Source organism: Eptatretus burgeri, chromosome 11 (genome assembly GCF_056783735.1).
Source record: "Eptatretus burgeri isolate ZD-2024b chromosome 11, Ebu_testis_v1, whole genome shotgun sequence".
Lineage (NCBI taxonomy): Eukaryota > Metazoa > Chordata > Myxini > Myxiniformes > Myxinidae > Eptatretus > Eptatretus burgeri.
Window position 1 is genome coordinate 13,289,839 of NC_140971.1, and position 24,161 is coordinate 13,313,999.

Below are 24,161 nucleotides of genomic sequence, written 5' to 3' on the forward strand. Positions count from 1 at the left end.
TCACGTGACTTCAAAGTTGGTAAAAAATGCGAAAATGACTATTTTCAAAATCTATCTCCTCCTACATTTCTCAAGCAATCTTGAATTTTATTGTGGCATATGAATCTATGGGACAATATCTAAATTTGGTCGGGCCGGATTTTCGATATTCGCTTTCATTTTCGTGTCACGAAACTTCAAAGTTGGCAAAAAATGCGAAAATGACTATTTTCAAAATCTATCTCCTACATTTCTCAAGCCATCTTGAATTTGATTGTGGCATATAAATCTATGGGACAATATCTAAATTTTGTCAGGCCGGATTTTCGATATTCGTTTTCGTTTTCGCGTCATGTGACTTCAAAGTTTGTAAAAACTGGCCTACCTTCAGGAGGCTATATATTTTCTCGCAGAGATGACCGTCACTCCCGCACGGGGGTAATTTTTTTTTAATGGGGTCTGTAGTGACCGTTCTTTTATGCAAAAGCTTATGGATGTCAATGTTACCAGAGTTAAACATCTTCGGAATCCCTTTGTACATAGATGGAAGTCAGCTGCTGACATTGCCACAGCCACCAGTGTGAGGTCTGTCAAAGTTATTGGTAGAATTTTCTCTGTGATTTTTACGAATTTTTAAGCAAACTGCCTTAAAAATGAGATCCAGACATCGAAGCTGCCCTCCCTCTATCCCAATGTCCTTTTCCAAATATTTTAATTTCATTTCAAGATTTTATATCTTTTAATCTGATGGAGAAATTCTCTGTGTATGGTCTATGTGTTATTACCCTTTTTCCAAGCAAACCTGCAGAGCCGCAAGCTCGTTGGCGAGCACTGCTTCAAGCCGACCGTTCTGCAACAATAAAATGGCATGTGATGTACAAAGAACCCATTGTCAAGCGCTCAGAAGATCTGCAATGGCGGCTGGCACACAACATCTTACCACACAACGTTTTGTCCCATCACACGTTTCCTGTTAACTCGGATTTGTTCCCTTTTTGTAATACCCCTGAGACAGTTTTTCATACTTTTGTTGAATGTTCAAGGTTGATTCCGCTTTTTAAAATTTCATCACGCATTATTCAGGGGCTTGGTTTGTGTTTTACGCATTGTGTCTGCATATTCGGTTTTAGTATCTTTCATCAGTGTAAAAATTAATGTCTTTTGGCAAACTTCTTGTGTTCTGAGGCAAAAGTTGCCATTTATTTGTCAAGGAAATGTAAACTGCACAACATTGACATTTTAGCTGATGATGTTTTAGTTGTTTTAAAAACATTGGTCACATCTCATGTCCGTTTTGAGTCTGAAACTCATGATCCTGTCTTATTTGAAAATCGGTGGTGTGTTAAACAATCTTTATGTGGTATAGTATAACTGATGGTGCTTTAATAATCCATTTATAGTCATTGCTTCTTTTGGTACCCCTTCCTCTTTCATGTCTTCTTTTGATTTCTATGTGAACATCCTTCACCATGTAAAAGTTGATCTGTGTCTCTGTCTCTCCTCTCTCTCTCTCTCTCTCTCTCTCTCTCTCTCTCTCTCTCTCTCTCTCTCTCTCTCTCTGTCTCTCTCTCTCTCTCTCTCTCTCTCTCTCTCTCTCTCTCTCTCTCTCTCTCTCTCTCTCTCTCTCTCTCTCTCTCTCTCTCTCTCTCTCTCTCTCTCTCTCTCTCTCTCTCTCTCTCTCTCTCTCTCTCTCTCTCTCTCTCTCTCTCTCTCTCTCTCTCTCTCTCTCTCTCTCTCTCTCTCTCTCTCTCTCTCTCTCTCTCTCTCTCTCTCTCTCTCTCTCTCTCTCTCTCTCTCTCTCTCTCTCTCTCTCTCTCTCTCTCTCTCTCTCTCTCTCTCTCTCTCTCTCTCTCTCTCTCTCTCTCTCTCTCTCTCTCTCTCTCTCTCTCTCTCTCTCTCTCTCTCTCTCTCTCTCTCTCTCTCTCTCTCTCTCTCTCTCTCTCTCTCTCTCTCTCTCTCTCTCTCTCTCTCTCTCTCTCTCTCTCTCTCTCTCTCTCTCTCTCTCTCTCTCTCTCTCTCTGTCTCTCTCTCTCTCTCTCTCTCTCTCTCTCTCTCTCTCTCTCTCTCTCTCGGAAATTTTTGTTTATACTTTTGTAATAAAAGGACATAAAAGTCCTCTCTCTCTCCTCTCCTCTCCATTTGCTCGAGCAGATGAATCGGCATTTTCTTTGTGGTCTCATTTACCCTCTTTTCTTCCTCGCATCTATGTGTTATTGATGCCGTGCTACATTGTCCAAAAATCATTGTCGGGTTTAAGTTCCATCACCTAGGGCTCCATTCACTGTATTACCTCGTATTTAGTAGACCTGCGAACCACCACACGATTGGAATTTCTCAGTAAGGAATCTCCTTTCGTTTATCGAAACGTCCATCATTTTTAGCTTCTGGTCACACTTGAGCGGTGTTTATGAAGTTGTGATGTCACTTGAGAGCCATTTGTTTGTACGAGGAAAGCCACATCACGTGTGTTTGTGATGCTTGTCGGATGCAGGCATATTCGTCGGAGGTCGGATGTGATGCTCAACTCCTTTACTCGAAGGCATCATGGCGTGGACCCGTTCGCGCATTTCCATTCTCCTCCAGAAATTTGAGGAAGATAACGAGGTTCTCATCCGTCGGTTGTCAGATGGAAGTGATGGGAACATGGAGATGAGTCCAACAGCACATGGTTATGGTATAGCATGCTGCTCACAAATGTTGCACATTGCTAGGCTAAAGTTATTCAAGAATTCAATCAAATTATAATCTGATTTTCTTGAAACAGTGCAAGTTTATGTCTCCATTTTATGTATAATGTAAAATTGCTGAGATCCATGACCTGTTTTGTGCAGACCTTTCAAATTCAGAATCCTCTCTGATGCTTGATGACCAGAGGCAATCTCAGGGTCTAGATGAGAGGCACGGTTGTCAGAATAGCCTGCAAATGAAGCGCCGGCAGCTCCGAGCATCGGAATTGCGAATGGAACAGGCCCAGCAGATGATGCGACAGCTGGTAATCAACATACGCATGGAGAAACAGCTCATCAATCAACTTGTCCAAACAAGTATGCAAATAAATCACATCAGCTTCACATTTCAGAACACCCTTTTTATTGCACACAACATCCACTCTGCTTTTGGGAACTGTGCGCTGGGTCGAGGGGTTATGCTACATGCAATGAGATGGTAAGGGCATGTGTGTAGATGAGTCTCCTGGTCGAGGGGAGAGCATGGTGAATGGTTCAATGATGGCTCCAGCAGTGCAGTGATAATTTGTATATACTCTTCCTGCTTATTCTTGGCCATGTACAATGTGGAGGCGTTCGCATGGAATAATCAACTGATTGTAATGTATTCATACTTCGAGCATGTTTTCAACATGTCTTAAAGAGCTTGGCAGTGATTGTACTTGGCGCATGTATGTCGTTTCGGTTTAAACTGAGGTGTTGGAGTGAGCCTCTGTCATTAAGTAGCGGATTCACACGTGTCAGTGAGGTGAACAAGAATCGGAGAATTCGGCACCATGATTCTTCTGTGTGTTGAAACCAAAAATTGTTCATTTTATTAAAACTGTTGAAGCCAGACCAGTACTACCTCTTTTTCCCATTTCCAACCTCCTCTTCGAAAAACTTCTCGAATGCAAGACATTTTTAGAAACCAAAATACAAATCGAGTTAGTCATGTTATTGTCGCTGAACGCACCCCATGATTGAAATGGTGCAGGTGTAAAACGGTGCAACATCCTTCTGTGCATTAATGTGGATGATTCCTGATCGTTATAATGTAACTAGCAGAAAAGCTCATCAAAATGACGGGTGACTTCTGTCTGTTCACACGATTCAGCCTTGAAAACTCAGGCTTAAAGCAAAATTACATCCAAAAACTTTGAATTATTACACAAATTAGCAGGGGTTACCCCACATTTCCCACCTAAAGCGAAGGTGAGAGATGGCAAAAAGTTCCACCAGGAATGACTCGATATCTAATTTTGAGTGAAATTTTTTTCTTCCATTTTGACCCCCATGACACCTCCACCCTTGGCACACAAACCGAGGGTCAAATTCCTAAAAATCGTTACATATTTCATATGTCCTCAAATGTTGATTGCATATACAGTACAAAGTTTCATTTAAAAATGTAATTGCATTTTTCGGGATTTGACCGTTTGACACTGCTCTTGCACATTATTGGCATGTGGTGACTAGAGGATTCTTAATCATTATTAATCATCATGTTCATTCTTATATCTTTCAGACCATGTTCATTGTTGAAGTTGTAATAAATCGCCAACTGGATTAACAAAGAGAACTACAGTCTTATTTAGTGATCACAACTACCAAGTTTGGTGAATTTCTGCCCAACTGTTTAGGTGGAGATTACAATATCCTCGCGTCTTTTTTTCTCCGAAAGTTTGGGGATAATAATCTAGTTTAGGAACATGAAGGAAAAACATGCATACTGCTTATGTGTGCATATACTGTATATTACATTGTGGTTATGTAGCTTGGAGAATTCCAACTGCACTTACCCATAGGTTGACACCAAAGGCCTGAAGCCCGAGGCCTATGCATCCTGTCGCCTTCACAAAATGGCGGATGTGTAATTTTTTTTTTCAGGTTACAACTGTGTCCAATCGTGCCAGCTGTCCAACCAATGTGGTGTAGTCAGTCCGTCGATGTTCCATCCGTCCGTACAAACAAACATAGTGCAACAAGAATAACTGCACTGTGGTCACAACCTGCAACATCAATGCAATACAGTACCACACGCCACAATTTTCCCCAATTTATTTTACGTCATTCTTATTCAGTAAGATGTGAATGCAAAAACTGACTATTTATAGAGGTAAACACAATAGTCATTGGTTAATAGCGTCATCTAACGCCACTGGAACACACTCCGACCTTCCTTTAAGGCTCTTTAACGTTGGGACGTACATCCCCTACCTCCCCGAGCGTTACATAATTTTTGAACGGCCCCTATACATAAACAAATTAAGGGCAGACGTGGTGACCTTTCACTCACGCTTTTAGTGTACTGTACATTTACTTTATGTTGAACAAGTAAATTGCACACCAAAGTTGATGGGGAAAACTTTCAAAAAGAACACGTAAATTGAGCAGATGACTTTCGGCAAGTGGTGGTACAGTTTTAATCTTGAGTGAAGCACACGTTGCTCAGTTGTGGAAGAGGCAACAAAAGATGCTTGCAGACTGCATCGTGAGTAACAAAGCCAATGGAAATTGAATGATGTTTTATAAAATTACCACAGGAACGGCTTTAGTGCAGTGTATAATCAGCAGAGGCCGACAGGCCTGATGTCTTTGGCCGACCAGAAAAACCAAGATTGCGACCATATTATTTCTGTGGGTGCCATGGTGGGTGGAGTCAAGTGACAAATGAGGGTGCGGTCCAGCAGCGGTCTGACCAATGGGTGCACTTTTCAAAATCGATCCCAACAAGAACCACAACAATGATTATGTGAAGCTCTTGTAGACCTGCAACATGTCGCAGGTAAAAATGAACCGGCTTTTATATGTATTTGATAATAATAATAATACAAGTTCCTTTTAATGAACTTCCATGCAGGAGGCAGCCATCAGACTCATCAAACCTGCAATTGTTGCTAACCTATGTCTGTTTATCTATCCTCTATCCTCTATCCTCTATCCTTATTAAATGTGAGCATCAAGCAAGGAAGCAGCATGTACCATAATTTGAACTCTGGTGTCTCAGCTGGTGTTTGAACCATCAATCTCCCAGACTCAGAGCAGATGCTCCAACCATTATGTGACCTTTCATGCAGCTCATGGTAATATGATTGAGTTTGATTTGAATCAAAATAAACAAAAAGCCTTCGCCTGCAATCCATTTACATATGGATGTACTTGCGAAATAAACTGTAAACCTTAAATGTATGAGTATGGGTACTACGGTTTAAATAACTCTGGATCACACACTGTGGTTGGCAGGAAGAACCTAAATTCTGATGATGTCAGTTGTCTTAGGTTGAAACTGTTCACAGACAAAGCAATTTGCTTCGGATCAGTGTGTGCACGATGGTCGATATTGTAATGTTTCCATGTCTCATATGCTGCACGACTGCTTGACAACCTACCCTTTAGGGGGCTGTAGTGGGTGGCAGTATGTACTCTTCATGAATGAACAAGTAAATAATAAACCTCAAAGAAGTTTAAATTTTTTTTTACTTTCTTGCTTACTTTCTTTTTTAAGTCTTTTAAGTCTTTTTACTTTCTTTTTTACTTTTTGACTTGAAGTCGTTACCAATAAAGCTAACAAAACAAATGACACCAATCAAACACATTTCAAACACCTCCTCCCATAAGTATCTTGGTCGCCTTTACTGGCTTTAATGGTAGTTATGATCCCCATGTATCACCACATGCATCCTGTTTGTGGAATTTTGTTGTGATGAAGTGGCATGACCCGTATGCCATGTGATGCAGGTAAACTAACACAAGAAATGAACCAGAAGTCTGTGCAAGGGCTACGTGTGATGGAGCAAGAGGCACAGAAGGCTCAATCCGAGCTGCATGAAGACCAGGAGCAAATCCAGGAAGCAGCACAGGTGGGCCTAAGTTTATCTGGTGATGCAGTAACCTGCCTGCAGCGTGAGTTACACTGCAGGATGAATGTCGTCAATGCAAGCATGCAGGTCAGCGGAATACATCTATGTGGCTAAAGGGGCTGTCACACCTTGACGTTTTAGCCAGCGTATGGCAAGGTATCAAAATGTATGTAACACGCTGGCGTACGCTGAACTATTGATGTTTTTTTGAAGTTTTGGGCGTATAATAACATGTTGGACGTATGCATAACGTATTAGTAACGTACACAGAACGTTTTAATCACATATAGATAACTTATACCAACGAATGCTGAGCGTGTTGTCAGCGTTCACAACCTATGCCCAACGATAGTCTAACTTATGCATAGCGCGTGACAGCGTATCGCCGACGATCACGTGTTGTAGGCTATTCATAGGCTGCTGCTTGACGATTCAAATCATAACCACACTAGACATCGAAGTGTGAAGCCGCTGTCACACCTTGACGTTTTAGCCAGCATACTATGACGTATGCCAGCGTGCTCTTAACGTATACAAAACTTACCCATACGTATTCGACGTGTGCCAGCATTTTAGACATTTTTCATACGTCGGCATACGCTGGCTAAGTCGTCAAGGTGTGACAGGGCCTTTAGAGGTTTCCACGTGTCCACAAGAGTGAACATGGAAGATATAGACTGAAAAAAAAAAAACAATCATGATATATCAGCCCTTCAGTGACAACAGAACATGAAATCTACATTCCCTACATCTACAACTGCAATGGCAGCAATAATTTCAGAAAAGGATGCATTTGATATAAAAAGCCAAGAAATTTTATGTCTTTATAGCTCCAATGTATTGTGGCCGCGGGGTTCGTGTGGGTTCTATGAGGGTAGGGATGCCTCTGGTTCTCCCCAGACTCACCGGGAATCGAGGCCATCGCACACGAATAAGTCCATGTCGCGGCAGGTTACTAATCGACAGCGAATGCCAACAATTTAACCACATGACCCAGTGTCCTCTGACTACCATTTAACTGTGGTACATGCAGTCTCCTTATTGGGGAATTGTGCCCTGTGCGGTTGTGCTACTTTTATGTGTATTGGATCTTCATTAAAGCTGCAGAGGTTACTGCAAGCCCAATGCCAGACTGATGTCAGAGCCAATCCTTTGGGGAATTATAATCTCCCAGCTAATCTATGTATTCACATTTCTGGACCAATAAGGGAAAAGGACCACAGGCAGATTGAAAGGAAAATGTGAACAAGGAACTTTATTACAGCAAGCAATGTGGTGTACGGGGAAGGAGGGAAGGGAACTCAATGGCTTTAATTAAGTCAAAGGGCAACCAGGGCAGTCAAAGGGAAAAGGCAATCAATGTGTGTATTTACTAAAATAAAATAAAAAATGCACAAGTTGCAGACTTAACTTAACCGACTCCTTCCCTACCGGATAATACGACAGGCTGAGTGCGGATTTGGGGGGTCTGGGTGCTTTGGGGATTCCTGAAGAGTTGTGGAGTGCCTTCAAGACCACCATCCTTGATGTTGCCGGTGGATGTCTTGGAACTCACCGTTGGGCAAAGAAGAATTTTGTCTCCCAAAGGACATTGGATACCATTGACCAGAGTCGCAGAGCCAGGCTTAATGGTAGAGCTGAGCTGTTCAGCGAGTTGAGGTGGAAAACTGTAAAAATACAACTCATGAATTCACTGGATCATGGGGTGTGGCAGTGTCAGTACCTGTGCAGGAGGACGAAAGTCTGAGTCTTCAGGTCTTTGGTGCTTCCAGTCTTGCTCTAAGGATGTGAGACTTGGACTCTGACCAGGGATCTGAGACGGAGACTTAATTCCTTTGGTACCAGGTCCCTTTGGCGAATCCTTGGCTATCACTGGTCGGATTTTGTGTCCAATGAGCGATTGCTGAGAGACACTCAAATGAGATTTATTACCTGCATAGTCTGTGAGCATCAGCTGCGGCTGTATGGACACGTGGCTCGTTTTCCTGATGCTGATCCTGCTCACCAGCTTATCTCAGCAATGGAGCCTCGTGAGTGGAGGGGGCCAATGGGCCGACTGCGTGCCTCGTGGTTGCAGCAGGTTGATCAGCATCTCAAGGAGATGAGGATGGGCCAGGCGTCTGCCTGGGGAATGGCCAGACGGAGGCCCCTGGAGTACCAGCAGAAAGTGTATGCAGCGACACACTGCTCCAGTGCGTGCTCCCATTCCTGACCTGACCTGACGACAGAATACCCATCAGATACACAAACATGGGAAGACAATTATCAGGGCCAGGGTGGCCTCAGCCTGCCAGTACATGGAACTGTCGTCCTCCCCAGCTTGCTACCACTCTTCCTGTCGCTCTCTGGAATGGCCCCGACACCGCACTCCACAACCAAGGGTCCACAAGCTCCATCGGAACCGGCCACAAGCGCCGCAGATCCCAGCCAGCAAACCAAAACATTTGGGACCAGGGACAAAGAGATATATATATATATATATATATATATATATATATATATATATATATATATATATATATATATATATATATATATATATATATATATATATATATATATAGATATATATAACCACAGCAGTGAGCGAACCAGAGCCTCAGACACAGCTTTATTATCCCGATGGCAGGTGGGGCAGAAGAGCCACACTTCAGATCTGCCGAGGCGGCTCGGGGCCAGTTCTTGGGCAATGTCAGATCTGATGAGCTGGCTCCATGCCAGCCATTAGGGGATGCCCACGCAGCCCCACCTATTCTGCTGCCCGCCCGAGTATGCACTCATTCTTCTTCTTTGTTGAGTCCTTCTTGTGATCTCCTTCTCCTTGTGTGCAAGACACAGCTGTGGGTAGAATCATTTGCTGGGTGTGCCGCGCTGCCACTGCTGCCGTGCAAGTTAAAGCAAGGATTTGGAATTTGGCCATGGTGCTGAAGCCATGGCTTCGGCGAAGATTCCCGAATGCTGGTGTTATTTGCATATGCTAATAAGCCACGACAGTAAAACATCGTAAGCCCTACGTAATGACGGCCCTGACGGCACAGTCATTATGTGTTGATGATGTTATGATCCCAATGGATCGCGAGGGGGTGCATTTCACCCAACGCATTTCATCACAAAATAACCATGACAGGGAACACGCTATTCTTAACGTAAATAACTATTCTTAAGAGTCTACATGCTGTGTGCATTTCAGTTTCAGCATACAATTTGTTAAACCATAACAGTATAAAGACATGACACATGAACGAGAACATAGATATGTAAAAGTATGAACCACTGGGTGCATGTAAATCTTCAAAGTTATTTGATTACCCTGCTGTTTTGGAGATTATTCCATGAATACTTGTGCTAATACAGTGCATATTTCAATAATATTGTCATGTCCAGGTCATTTAACACTGACACTGGGCGGATGAGCCGAACTGGCGGTTTACTCCCTAAGGTGACTTTCCAAATTATGGTGGACAACACATGTGTGGGTTGTGAGGAGAGACATGAAAATGTGAAAGCTTTTTACAACCAACTGGTTTATTTCCCTTACCACAAAAAAATAAAAAGAACCAGGGATGATGTAATCACGAGCAGACGACAGTGGATTGGGAGGAAGGGGATTCAATTAATAAATAATTATATACAATGAGAATAAAAACTTTAGCGCCACACACCAGACTCGGTCACTGATGGGAAGGGCACAAAACCAGGGGACTTAGCTCTGGCGGCAACAGGGGCGAGCAGGCGATGAGGGATGAGGACGACGACGATGAGGCGAGCACACAATGGGGAGACAAAAACCAGGACGATGATACGAAGGCACACTGGCAGGTTGATGAAATGAGGAAAGGCATGAACGACTAAATGGGCAGAGGCAGAAGGCAGGACGATCTCCTCGGACAAAGCTCAGACTCGATTCTCTTCAGCAGTCTTTTTCCCTGTCGTGTTCCCCATGCCCACCTCAAAACCCACTGCCGCATTCTGCATTGTCTCTCTCTCACCAACTGCACGTTTAGTTCCAAACACTCCTCTCTCTGGGCAACGCTCCACCCCCTTGACAGGCGTTTATAACTCCTCCTCTGAAGGTGTTCACAGCTCCGCTCCTTGGGAGGCGGCAAATGCTACTCCCCTCGCTCTCGTGCTGAGTCTCCCGGCGCCCCCCAGTAGAGGTTTACATAGAGGTTTTACACAAATTTCCTTACCATAATGGCTCCCTAATTATTACCACACACCACCCCCTGTATGGTGCACATGCAAACAAGACAATTCTTACGTTTCCCCACTTATACATCAAGATGGCTGAATACTCACACAGACCATGCTACTCTATACATCCTATCTGCTCTATGGGAATATCTAATCCCCCCCCCCCCAAGTAACAATATTATTATGGTGTGTACAGACTTGATTGCATTGGCATGACCTTTACCAACCAGTTACTGGGAGTGAATTGATCGGAGTAAGCAAATTGCTTTAGACCATGCCCTGACTTGGCTAAAATGTTCATCAAGCTTGATGCCGAGGAGGGGTGGTGAGGGGGGGTTAATACAAAATGCTGAACACTGCCCACTCCTTCAAATATACCGAAAGCTCGCCCAGTTAGAATCACCGCTACATCGTTACAACTTGTATCAGCTCTTACTAAAAGCTCCGGTGATGTTTTATTTATTTACTAGCAAGGGTACTCGGCGTTGCTCGGGAGAAAAATTGAGAGGGGGGAGTGGGAAAGCTGTAAGGCCGGTGGAGTGGGAGAATTGGCGGGGCGGGGGGGATGTTGGATAGTTGGAGGGCCCTGGGAGGTGGGCAGGAGAGCAGGTGGGTTGGAGGGGGGATAGGAGAACTGTCAGGGTGGGTTGGCGGGCGTGTAGGAGAAGCGCCGGTGTGGGGGTGGAGGCAGTGGTTGGGCTGGGGAGGCAGGGAGGATGGCACGGTTGGATCAAATCAGCAACCGTTGAACCCCCCACTCCACAGTCCTGAGAGGGGGGTAAACTAGGCTCAAACGCCAGCCATAGAGCCTTTCCACCCAAACACAAACATCACGGCAGTTTGCAGTCAAAATGAATTGCCAATATGATTGCTCAATATGTAAAGGAAACTCTTGAAAAGGACGTTAACTACAAATGAACATAACTAACCTGAACTTTGGGTAAGTCCAGCTTAATATAATTTATGCATCATAACCTCGAGTCGTTTGTGCTTTGAACACATGCAAATGTTAATAACCATGTTGTACAGTTTCACTTGCTGTACAGTACTCGTGTTCGCTCTACCCACTCGTTAAAACATTCCCTCATACTTACTTTCGGTAAGTTAAGTTCGGTGTAGTTATGTATCAAAATAGCAAATTATTATGCATAAATTATATTAAGGGATTTACAATAACAGTAATTAAACTTACAGGAACCTCGGATTAGGGTTAGACAGGATGTAATGACGTAAGGCATGACATAATATGCGAGTTCAAACCAATGAGAGCTGGAGACGTTGAGACCACACCCAAAAACCGGCACAATATAGTTTAGAATTTAACTTAGCAATATCATCTATCTATAATTCCAGCAATGTGTGTGTGTGTGTGTGTGTGTGTGTGTGTGTGTGTGTGTGTGTGTGTGTGTGTGTGTGTGTGTGACCACTGTTTATCGACAACCACTGGTCCGATCTAATTGAAACTTTCCAGCTATATTGCTGGGGACCTGAGGATGTATCTTTTCAAGATTTGATATTAATAGGACAAGTCCTTCCCAAGTTATGGCCATTTATTTACCAGCCAATGACATGACACGTTGCTGCGGCCATTTATTTACCAACCAATGGCATGACACGTTGCTACGTAGGTGTGGCTGCGTAGGCCGGTGCGCGGCCGGCCGACGATGACGTCACGGGCCATGCCGGTTACATGGCAGCGAATGTCATGGCAAGCAAAGACAGGGAGGTAAACTTTATTTTAATTAACTCTGTGTGTGGAAGTGTGGTTGTCGCGAGAACGCGAGAGCGAAGGAATGGCCTGTGTGGTTGTCGTTTCTGGCTCGCGGTTTTTTTTTGAACGTACGGCCACGCACGTACGGGCACGTGAGAACGAAGAAACGGCCTGTGTGGTTGTTTCTGGCACGCGGTTTGAAAGTTTTTGTTTGTTTGTTTGTTTGCACCTACAGGCACGCACCTACGGGCATGCACTAGTCATTATTAACGGTCATTAAAAAAAATACCAAGTAGCCCCTGTTCAACAGGGGGTCTAATTTGGTCAATGTGTCAAGTTTGGTGGCAATTGGCGTTACACAGAGACAGACAGACAGACAATGAGATTAATTGATTAGATTATCAATCGAAGATGTATTTTTCTTTTATCATGCTCATCAAAAACATAAAATCGGATTACTTTGTGACCTTGTGGTGTTTTTATGTTGCTTTACGTCGAAAGTGCTCTGAATTATTATAGCTCGGACAGTAAAACCGTTCCCACAATGTGGCCGAATCGCCAAGGCCTTTCCGAGGCACGTCGTGATCATCACGTGACGCCCGAATGCCAGACAAATCCCAAACGCAATTAACTCGTGCTAGTATTCTTTTCACATCACAATTACAATCATTGCTGAATACACACCAGTTTATTGATGTCTCGCTCATCAGTGTGCTATGCAAGCAAGGACAGCGTTGAGCTGCACCCTTATCATACCTGGTAGACTGGTGTGCTTCAAAATTATGTTTTGACAATGACAGCATCAAGTTAGCCATCCTGCCCCAAGTCTATACCCGGCTTTGCAGGAACACCTGCTGCCCTACGACATTGACTGGTTCAGACAGTACAGCTTTCTGGTGTCATTGTTCAAGACACCCACCAAAAATATTTTCTCCTTTTATTCCCTTCATTCAGTGTCATTCTAATCGTTCAAACAAAATAGTTACATTTCCCACATTGAGTTTCTCACTTTCATGGTTTGCAGGATCGACTTTGGTTGTTTCTTCTCCTTTTTATCCTTCTCCTTCTCTTCCTTCTCCTCCTTCTCGTCCTTCTCCTTGTGTGCAAGACACAGCTGTGGGTAGCATCATTTGTTGGATGTGCCGCTCTGCCGCTGCTGCAGCGCCCTGTAAGTTAAGCCAAGAATTTGGAATTTGGCCAATGCATTTGTGATAGCCCTTCTCTTCACCAAGGATATCATGGGATCTTTAACGTCCACCAACTAACGCTGTCAAACGCGACACCCAGTTTAACTTCCATCCGAGGGACGGCACACACATTGATGCCTCGTCCTGCATGTGATGACACCAAGATGACAGTTTATAGCTGGGCCAATATTTGAATCCAGACTGGACTGCTCCGAGGTGAGTGCATATCTTAGGATATCCTGCCAGCGTCATTTTAGCCTTTAATCCAGGTCCATGTTTTTCATGTATGAGGGTCATGACTTTGTAGCTGATTATGTAAAGCTTCTCTCATGGCTCTTTCATTACAGAAGATGCAGTGCCAGCAAGAGGAATGTGATCACTTCACATCCCTGGAGATGCAAAGTGAGCGGCACTTGCATGAGCTGGAGAATAACCTTGAGCTGATGCGCCGTCAGTACACAGTGCTGGAGCAGAAGCTTTGGGAAAATGCACAGCACAAGTTGATCCTCGATTCTGAGATACACCACATGGAGGCACAGTTCGAGATTCTCATCCTTTACGCACCTTGCACTTATTTCTCCATGATTTACTCAACACACTAATTACCATTCTTACCCTTTTTATCGTTGATAATGCAGCACTAAGAGCTTAGGCCACTTCTTATCACGTTGCCGTTCCTGCCTTCACCCCACCCCATGCCCTAACCTCTACCCTCCCCATAACCACTACCCCCCTTCATATAAATTAAACAATTCCTATGTCACTCTCCCATCCAAAAACTTCAGAAGAAAAAGTATGGGAAATGCAGAGCTGGTACAACAAATGGACAAAAGTTTGGATCACCAAGATGGTGGTGTACAGGATTCAAGAGTCATTTTGCCTTGAGGAAAAAAAAAACAGCAAAATGAATTTGGAGGAAGCTCAGAATAGTCAATGGTGAGAGAGTAAGTCAGCATGAAGCCAATGAGACCACAGAAGGGAGTGTAGATAGCAGTGAGCAGAAGGAGATATGTGCATAAAGCAGATTCCTTAGTGTATTATAATAAATATACCAATTACTGTATACTACAGTACTGCTGTTCCAAAAGGGGGTGGGGAGGAAATCAGGGAGGGGCAAACACTTTACCATGTTATGTACATGTTATGTTGAGTAAAAAACAAAAAAGTTCTTCAAGTCAGCTGTTCAACACCACCATCTCAGATCACCACCTTCCCTCTCAAATTACCAGTTTTCCCTTCCTGAGAGTTTGCTTCTGTATTTCCCTTGTCCACGCCTGCATTCTCCAATTTTACCCACATCCCTTGTTTGGCCATCTCCATCTATTTTGTCCCTCGGCCCTACTGTTTGGTGTCCCCCCCCCATCCCTGTCTCTCTCTCTCTCTCTATCTCTATCTCTATCTCTATCTCTATCTCTATCTCTATCTCTATCTCTATCTCTATCTCTATCTCTATCTCTATCTCTATCTCTATCTCTATCTCTATCTCTATCTCTATCTCGCTCTCTCTCTCGCTCTCTCAATCATGTTGCTTTTGTTTTGTTGCGACTTGATCCATTTTGTGTTCTAGCTTTTCCATGAGCCTTGACTCTCTGTACTAAAAAAATTTCAAAAAGACATCAGGAAATGGTAAAGCAGCCATTGTCCACCCCAAGATGACACAGTCCTTGCTCTATCTCCGTTCATCATGTATCTGTCTGACGACATTAATATTTTATTTGATTTCTCTCCCATTGTTTTGATTGTTCTTGTTTCTCCAACATTGTACCTTTACTCACATTTGGTATAGTTCGATTGTAGTCAACAAGTTGCCTCTACAACTATCATCAACATTTTTATCTTGCCAAAACGAAGTTTTTGCAAGATATGTTAGTCAGCTTGTATGTTTTTTTGTTTGTTTTTTTTTTGTTTGTTTGTCTGTAATCACGTATAAAAAATTCTGCAGAGCACAGTTATCATTGGAAATTTTTGTAATTCGCACATCAGAGGCCTAGAGAGGTCCCTTTCAGCGCACAAAATTTTGAAGGTCAAGGTCACTTTGTCGCAAATCAGGGCAGTCGACGAAACCCTTATTTTTTGAGTAATTTTGATCGGATCGTCTTCAAACTTCATGGGAATATAGTTCATGGTCTGGCGCTCAGCTGATTAATTTTTGGTGGCGATTGGCCTTGACCTTCATATGTTTTTTTTTTGTCTGTAATCACGTATAAATCACTCTGCAGAGCACAGTTATCATTGGAAATTTTTGTAACTTCGCATATCAGAGTCCCATAGAGGTCCCTTTCAGCGCATAAAATTTTGAAGGTCAAGGCCAAAGGTCAAGGTCACTTTGTCGCAAATCAGGGGAGTCGACGAAACCCTTATTTTTTGAGTAATTTTAATCGAATCGTCTCCAAACTTTATGGGAATGTAGTATATGGTCTGGTGCTCAGCTGATTAATTTTTGGTGGCGATTGGCCTTGACCTTCATGGTTAGCACCTGAGGTCAAACATATTTGACCCCAAGGTCAAATTTTCAAGTTTTAGGAACCATATCGTATAGTACCTCAAATTGAACACCTCGATGAGTGCTTTCTAGATATGTCAAGCTTGAGACATTATGACGTCATTTGGTGACGTTATGAGGCAAACGCATATTTTTCATGGTTACTTTGTAGAACGATTCTCATCGGAATCTCGTAGGCAGATATTCCTCAAGGAGTCGCTCCTGGTGGATAGCAGCTCTGTTCACCTCAGTGTGACCTTAAATAAGTCACACGTGGTCACCTTTTGGCAAGATACGGGTCACCCTGCGGGTGACATTGGTTTATTTTTTTTGCTCAATCACGAGCTTTGAAACACTTAAAACAAAAACTTATGGTGCAATACGTGCATAAACGTCACTTTTATCGAAGCTTCACTTGCCAAATTATCGTTACAAATCTTCCTGAGATTTTTGTATAACAACGTCAAAGCATAACAAGAATGTTTTACTTTGTTCTACTTCTAAATGCACCTTGGGCTTTCCTGGTTTGGCAGAAGAAGCAGCAGCAGGACCTGCAGCAGGTGCAAGTGAGCTCAGATGGACACGGTGGAAACCTCGAGGATTCGGTGAGTTGTACCAAGGAACAGCAGGTCAATTTTGTTTCTGTTTACATATCTCCTCTCTGAATATGAGTGTGCACGTTGCTAGGGTTACACTGGCTTTACCAGAAAAATGCATCAAATGGCTGGAAGCATCAAGACGGGGAGAGGGCAAACTGAAGTTAAATAGTAAAGTTGATGCCTTTTGAATGCCTTTTGCGCATGCGGTGTGTGTGTGTGTGTGTGTGTGTGTGTGTGTGTGTGTGTGTGTGTGTGTGTGTGTGTGTGTGTGTGTGTGTGTGTGTTTGTTTACAGTGATTCCGTTTGGCTTGCAGGGCACTTTTAACCTGCCATTACTAGCACAAAATCTGTCTTTCAAATGGTCTTTTAAACATAATTTTCAGCATTTGTATGAAAGAGTGGCAAATTCAAGATGGTGGTTAAAGTTAACCATAATTGTTCTTTTCATAAATGCAAATCAGACTCGTGAGAATGCAGGAAATACGAGAAATATCTATGGATGAGAGGTATTGGGTTTGTACCATTTCCTGTTAACACAATTAGCTATTAGCAGCAGTGGATAACACACACACACACACACACACACACACACACACACACACACACACACACACACACACACACACACACGGATGTTTATTCTTTTACCAATAGATGCAAAAATCTCGTATTTTTCTTGTAAAATTATCAATTTTAAACTTACCCTGTGCATTGACAAGCCCCAGGTATGATGTTCCCATCAGTGTTAACAAACACCCAAACCAGATATGGTGTCTCCCTCTGGGAAGTGCACCTGGATGTTGGTAATGAAAGCATCGTCTTTCCGATTGCGAACTTCATGAAGTAAATCACCAAACCTGCTGTGTTCACGTGAGATAATCCTATCTGGTAATGAGTGCACTCATTGATGGAGATGATCGGGGACGTTGGGTAGAACGTGCTGGTCCACAGGCCTTGCACGGGCCCACGTCACCATGCGTTTTTACAGCACAGGGTGCAAGATATCAACTTTTTCAGCACATTGATCAGAAAGGTCTCAATCTTTTGTTGTTCAGAGGCAAACCCCTTTCTCTTAGAGACGTTCTCGGAGTTTTTTGAAAGCTTCTTTCAGAACCCTTGTGAGCCATTTTATGTTACAAACTTTATCCGTCATGCATGATATACGTTCGGCCACCCTGAAAGACTTCGCTGCTCATAGTTTCTCTGCACATGCATGCCAAGCATTCTGGGGGGGGGGGGGGAATTACATCATTTCAAAGTCACTTGTTGACTTTATTATTCACCCAGCACTGCTCATATATCGAGGTGTTAACATTGAATGTGACCAAATGTGTGTGCAGAGATTTGATGGGCAGCAGCACTGGCTCGATCGTGAGGTGGAAAAGGCTTTAGAACAGCGGTACGAACTTGGGGAGCTACACCAGTCAATGGTACAGCAAGAGGAAGAGCTAATACGGCGAGAGGCCCTGCTGCAAGAAATGGAACAGCTCAGGATCAAATGTAACCAATCCAGCCAGGTCTGTTCAGAAGCTTCTCATCGCGCTTACCGTGCATCATGCTGGGCGATGAGTAGTGACTTCCATTTTGTGGTATTTTCTCTCTAATTTGGTCCTTTTGTAAGTAATGCATGGAATTTTCTATCTTTCACTATTCTCAGATCACCTGTGATAATGTGTTGATATAAAATACGGAATGTTCACAATTACAATGATGTGTGTTACTCATCCATTCCTCTACGTCCAGAGAGTGCACAGTTTCCTTATCGTTGAAGATTCCCCCCCCCCTCCTAATTGCATTTCGTAAAGTGTACACAATCCTTGGTGGCTTAAGTATTGATCTTAATTGTACTGCTGTTAAGTAATCTACAGATATTTGACTTGTTAAGATATAACCTACACCAGTTTACTATTTGTTGCGGTGTGTCTGTAACTGGACTTTTACATCCACAATTATGTACTCTGTGTCTCTGAAAGTCTTGTGGTATTAAGAGTTAAAAACAGAGACGATTATGTTTTGGCCATTATGTTATGTGTATGTGTGATTAATTATTTTATTTAATTCATATGGGTAAAGCAGTTCTTGATTCTTTAATCCAGAAAAGTGTTCTCTGCTTACGTAATTGTGTGATTGTTTTATCTTCCATCCCATCCTTTATTTTTTTCACCGCCTATCTTTTATACAACCTGAACACTGAAGCTGACGTTACAGTATCCATAAGTAAAGTGACGAGTGAGTAGTGGACAAGAAGTAGTTTTATCTGGGTTTCTTCTGCCGCTCCTGTGTGCATTCATTCTTACATTACACCTCTGCATTGTTTTCACCGACAAGTCAAGAAGTAGGTGAAACAAAACATTTGCTACAAGTCAATAAATAAATATGTTTGAGGTTTTACATGTAATTATTTATTTGGTTTCTTTTAAGTTGTAAGATCTAGCTGTGACTGTACAATTAATTATAATGGCCGTGGCAAACGTCGGACAAGTTTTGCAATTGCAAGTCCCACATTTACGCACTTTGCATTGGATAAGTGTTCCCCATTGGCTAACCCAGAACAACCACCTCCTACAGTCAGGATATCTGAGTTAACTATTACCTTGTTGAGGAACACAAATCCTCTGAGGAGAGTTAGTCCCCAGGGAGGCAAGTTCAGCTGGGGACTGCCATGCTTTACCCTTCATTTTGTTTAGTTGCATAATTTTCTTAGTATGAAATGTAGTTACCACAAATACATAAGAATCAAATAAACATATAAGAAACAGTATAGTGGATTTTCCACCAAAACACACACACACACACACACACACACACACACACACACACACACACACACACACACACACACACACACACACACACACACACACACACACACACTCCATGCACATTCCATGCACACAACATGCACAACACCGGACTTGACTCCAGACAAGCACAGCCACCAGAAACACCATCTTGGTCACGTTGCTTTTCTCTCCACAATCGGAGGGGCAATTAAAGTGGAATTTTCTCCTCCCCATGGATGCCACCAAATTGGGTTTATTTTCAAAGTCTTTGGTACGACTCTACCAAGGTCAGAATCGAACCGATGACCACCAAGACTCAGAGCAGACACTCTAACCTTTACGGCCACTGAACGTGGTTACTATTTGGTGAGCAGACGAAAGTTGGCTGTCAGGTAATGTTGTGGTGCCGGGTTCGGTGGCGAGGATGACCGCGAGATGGAGCAGTTGGGCCGTCTCCCACCGAACACCGGAATTAAAGGTCGTAACCTTCGGATAACTCCGAAGGTCACGGGTCCCTTAGTGGACCGTGGACGCCAATATTTCGACGGCGTGGGGTAGGGTTAATTGTCTAATTCCAATTTACCTAAGTACCCACACTGTCTAACTACCGGGGAAACCACCCTCGGCCGACTTTGGCCGAACCGAGTCGCTGTTACCGACTCGGATCCGGCGTAACCGAGTGGGGACTACCAAAGCCTGCCGGACCAAATGAACAATTTACAGCACAAACGGCCTCCCTATTTCTCAAGCCCGCACCGTGCTGGGTCAATGAGAGAAACGACAGGCAACGAGCTGGTACATTTAACACGGGGTATATTTATAATGGGGAGAGGGAGACAAAGAGCAGAGTTACACTGAATATAATCAAATGTACAATGATGCAAGGCACTTATACCGTTTCTACTTAAAGACTGGGCACACACACACACACACACACACACACACACACACACACACACACACACACACACACACACACACACACACACACACACACACACACACACACATCCAAAATGAAATGGACCCCACTGGGTCTTTATTCGGTCCTCCAGCCAAGGAGGATAGTTCAGCTGGGGGGACAATGGCTGCCAGATTAGTAACAGTATCGCTATCAGGTTATAGTCTGGAAACAATTTGATTAGAAAAAAAAAGAGAGACATATATATATATATATATACACACATATACATAGAGATATAGAGATGTAGAGATATAGATAGATAGATAGATAGATAGATATTGAGATCCCACCTGCTTTCCTTGGACGAATGCAAGGCTTCTGGCAACGATACAGAACGAACCAGTGGGAAAACCCTGGAACAAAACCACTTGGAACTCTTGGCTCAATGTGCTGAGGTGGAAATGCAACTCCAAAAGGGAAATATATTATTCAAGGAGGTATCGGTCAAACAGTCTCCTCACAATGCTACACCCCACAATGGAATCCTAGTTATTGTCGACACCGTATTATTAAGTCAACTATCCTCCGGTGACAATGTTTAGTGTGGCTTATTTTGATCCAGGAACATTTTCTTTGACGTTATGGTTTGTTTGTTTGTTTGTTTCTTTGCTTGTTTATTCGTATGCAGCCTGTAACTGCTTCGTTGCATCATTCTCTGAAGACGTGGTTGTGCTGCTAATGCAATGCACCTGTTACCAGTAAGCTGGTACTCATTTTGCTGACCTCGGAAGGATGACAGGCTGAGTCACCCACCTAGTGTTAATTCAACGATTTGGGGGTTGAACTCAAGACTCTAAGATCTTAAGCCAGCCACCTTAACCATTAAGGAAACACCAGGCTTTCAACTTGGTGATGTCACAAGTTTACTATCTTATTATTCATTGAACAATTCGGCCAAGTCTCACGTATCTGTGACTGAACACTATTTTCTGTTTGCTACTCCATGCTAATTTAAGCCTTCGTGCACGAGTGGATGGATATGGTGGTGCAGCATTCGAATAGTTCAATTTACCTTTGCTGCAACATCACACTGGGGGTATTGATCACTGCCCACCACATTTTGCTGATATAGCTGTGAAATGTCACCATGGAAGTTAGAGCCATCACAGGCATCGTAAAGGTCCTTGTGTCCGTTTGGCTCTAGTATTGCCCTTCTGTTTGGGATTCCTGGGGGCTGTTTCTTCCCGAGCCTTTCTCTCCCCCAAATGATCAAGCAACTTCTGAGTTGCTGACTGTTTTCATGTTGGCTAACCATGTAGCCAACGAGCTGCTGCTCTTTACCACATCTGATGAAGCTGCCTGCTTTTTGGTTGAATGCAGAGTTTTCTCAGCCATTGCCGTATCGTTAAGCCGTTTTGTAATTTTTACTTTTCGCATGTTATGCAACATTAATAACAATGAGGATACAATTGCGACAGCAATGAGGATACAATGCGATTTACCAACATTCACACATTGTGCTGCATGTAACACAGGACGAACACTACATGCTGGAACTGCACAAAGCCATTGAGGCGCTGGACACCACCATTGCTTGCCGCAATGAAGTCCTTGGCTCCCGGCAAACCGCACCCAGAGATCCCACTGCAGTCCTCTGCCAAAGTTGGGACAACATAATGGGACACCTGGCCAGCCTGACCATCAAGGAGACCCAGCATCTTCTGTGCAAGTACTTTGACAAGGTTGACCTTTGAAGAGGCGTTTCCTCCCACACCCACAGAACCTGTCCACTAAGGTTTTCTTACTTCCTGCGCACACTTTGCTGCAGTAATCCATCCCACAATAGTATTTTGGTGCATCTCCAGGTGGTACTTCTCCAAGAGGAAAAACGGTACCTGGAGCTCTCCTCCTCGTTGCTGGAGGTGAAGGCCCAGGAACGCGAACAACTCGTGGCCGAGTTGCAAGTGGCGATACAAAACCTCTCCTTGGAGAACGAGCGTAAGCTCACCGTACAGCAGAGTGAGCATGAATGTAGCCTGCAGCTATTCATGAATGACGCATCGACTGCACACACACTCCCAGAATGTGAGCACCGCAGCACCATAAACACAAAAATGGCTGTAGTTTTAATAGTCACAATGTCTACCGCCTCTCTTGCTACACCTCAGAACATATGGCAATTATCCTTTTGATATTTTCGTCATTTTATCCAGCAGGCAAAAGTGAGATCTGTGCTATCATGCAATCTTATGAAGACAAGGTGCAGGAACTGCAGAAGGAGCTTGTCTTCTACAAATGCACGAATCGTGAGCTGAAGTGTAAACTGCAGAAAACGTTACCAGAATCGCGTTGCTCACAAAGAGCCTCAACCAGACTTCCAGGTAACTGCTCTTCCCCTACCACTCCCAACATTCCCCTCCGGCTGCAAAACAAAGGAACACAAAGGGCAAATTATAATTGACGATTTTGGAAGCGTTACGGCACCTGACCTCAATTATTTTGCAAGTTTAAAGGAGCCAGATTATCGTTGTCACCGTTGGTATATACTGTTGTTTGTCCAATGTGATGCAGGACCATTGACGTCGGGCGACGTATCACTTGGCGACGAGGTGCAGCCCGACAGATCCGAGCATGTTGTCCATGGACGCGAGGACGTAAACGATATCCCATTAAGCAGCTCCGTTTTCAAATCGAACATGGCTGTCCATTCACCGAGTGTCAGCCGCAATAAAGCGATCTCTCACGTGCCACCTCTGCATGCCGCCCCTCTTCCCGTGAGATCGGGAAAAAAAAAATCCTGCTCCAAAATCAAAGCTAGATGTTCTGCCATCGCCAAGAAACCCAAGGCTCATCAGGATCCATAAACTAAGCACAAGGTGCCTTAACGCAATGCCACTGATCCAAGCGTCACCATGTGAATGTGGTCATCCATCCCAGCAGGTACTAAAAAAAACAAAATGCCAGCAAAGCCCATGTTATATCCTTCTGTTGTATTTTATGTGACTTGACATTCCAAAGATTTTTCAATTTCACTGTTTAAAATAGCTTGGAGAGTGGGAGGTGGGGGGGGGGAGGGCTTGAATTAATTTTAGGTTATAATTGAAGGTTTTAAAATGCACTTTAACCCTCTGAAGGACAATATCGTACATACATGCAGGTTCATTCATTAACTGAGAATTTATCTCAAACATGTTGGTAAATAGAAGAGAAAAAAAAGATCAATTCTTTAAAATGGTTCATTTGTTCCCATTCTGAAAGAGTAGCAAAATCTATTTCAGCATTTGGTGTTTTGAGGGTTAACTATTACGTCATTGGAGTAATGTAACCTTTGTTCTGTCTGGTAATGACAATGTGGAAAATTCCCAAGTTTGTTATTCCCTCGTTTGGAATTTCCTCATGTCATGTGATGCATTTTGGCATGAACCTTGTTCATTAAAACAACTACCCTGAGCACACAGGTCACACTGCCGCCTTCTTTTTTAGTATGCGGCACGTGGCCGTGGGTGGTGTCATTTGTTTGGGGTGCAGCTGTGCTTCTGATGCAGTGCCCCCGAGATTAGATAACTCAGAAGAGCGTGTAAGTACCTCTCGTCGAGGCCGTCCCGCTAGCCCCGTCACACTGCCAAGAGAACTTTACTTCACCTTGCACTCCCCTTCATGGTCGTTATAGTCAAAAAGGTTGCCTTGTTATTTACTAAACAAGAAGAGTTTTCCTTTTATCAGTTTTTCCCTTCCGTAGTTAAAATCCTGAAAA

At 43.4% G+C, this 24,161-nt stretch overlaps 1 protein-coding gene across 3 annotated transcripts in view; it reads left to right on the plus strand.

Moving 5' to 3' along the window:
* Window positions 1-23,860, plus strand: part of LOC147016531 (kinesin-like protein KIF27) — a 29,541-nt gene extending 5,681 nt beyond the window's left edge. For 2 of the 3 annotated variants that reach the window (XM_085845253.1, XM_085845254.1), the window contains exons 2-11: window positions 2,471-2,653; window positions 2,811-3,023; window positions 6,426-6,547; window positions 13,987-14,172; window positions 16,655-16,726; window positions 18,061-18,237; window positions 21,943-22,149; window positions 22,273-22,492; window positions 22,621-22,788; window positions 22,979-23,860. In XM_085845253.1, coding sequence (XP_085701379.1) covers window positions 2,524-2,653; window positions 2,811-3,023; window positions 6,426-6,547; window positions 13,987-14,172; window positions 16,655-16,726; window positions 18,061-18,237; window positions 21,943-22,149; window positions 22,273-22,492; window positions 22,621-22,788; window positions 22,979-23,271 — 1,788 coding nt within the window. In that variant the 5' untranslated portion in view covers window positions 2,471-2,523 and the 3' untranslated portion in view covers window positions 23,272-23,860. The remainder of the gene's footprint in view (window positions 1-2,470; window positions 2,654-2,810; window positions 3,024-6,425; window positions 6,548-13,986; window positions 14,173-16,654; window positions 16,727-18,060; window positions 18,238-21,942; window positions 22,150-22,272; window positions 22,493-22,620; window positions 22,789-22,978) is intronic. The other variant, XM_085845255.1, reaches the window with a different exon arrangement.
* The last annotated feature ends 301 nt before the right edge of the window (window positions 23,861-24,161 follow it).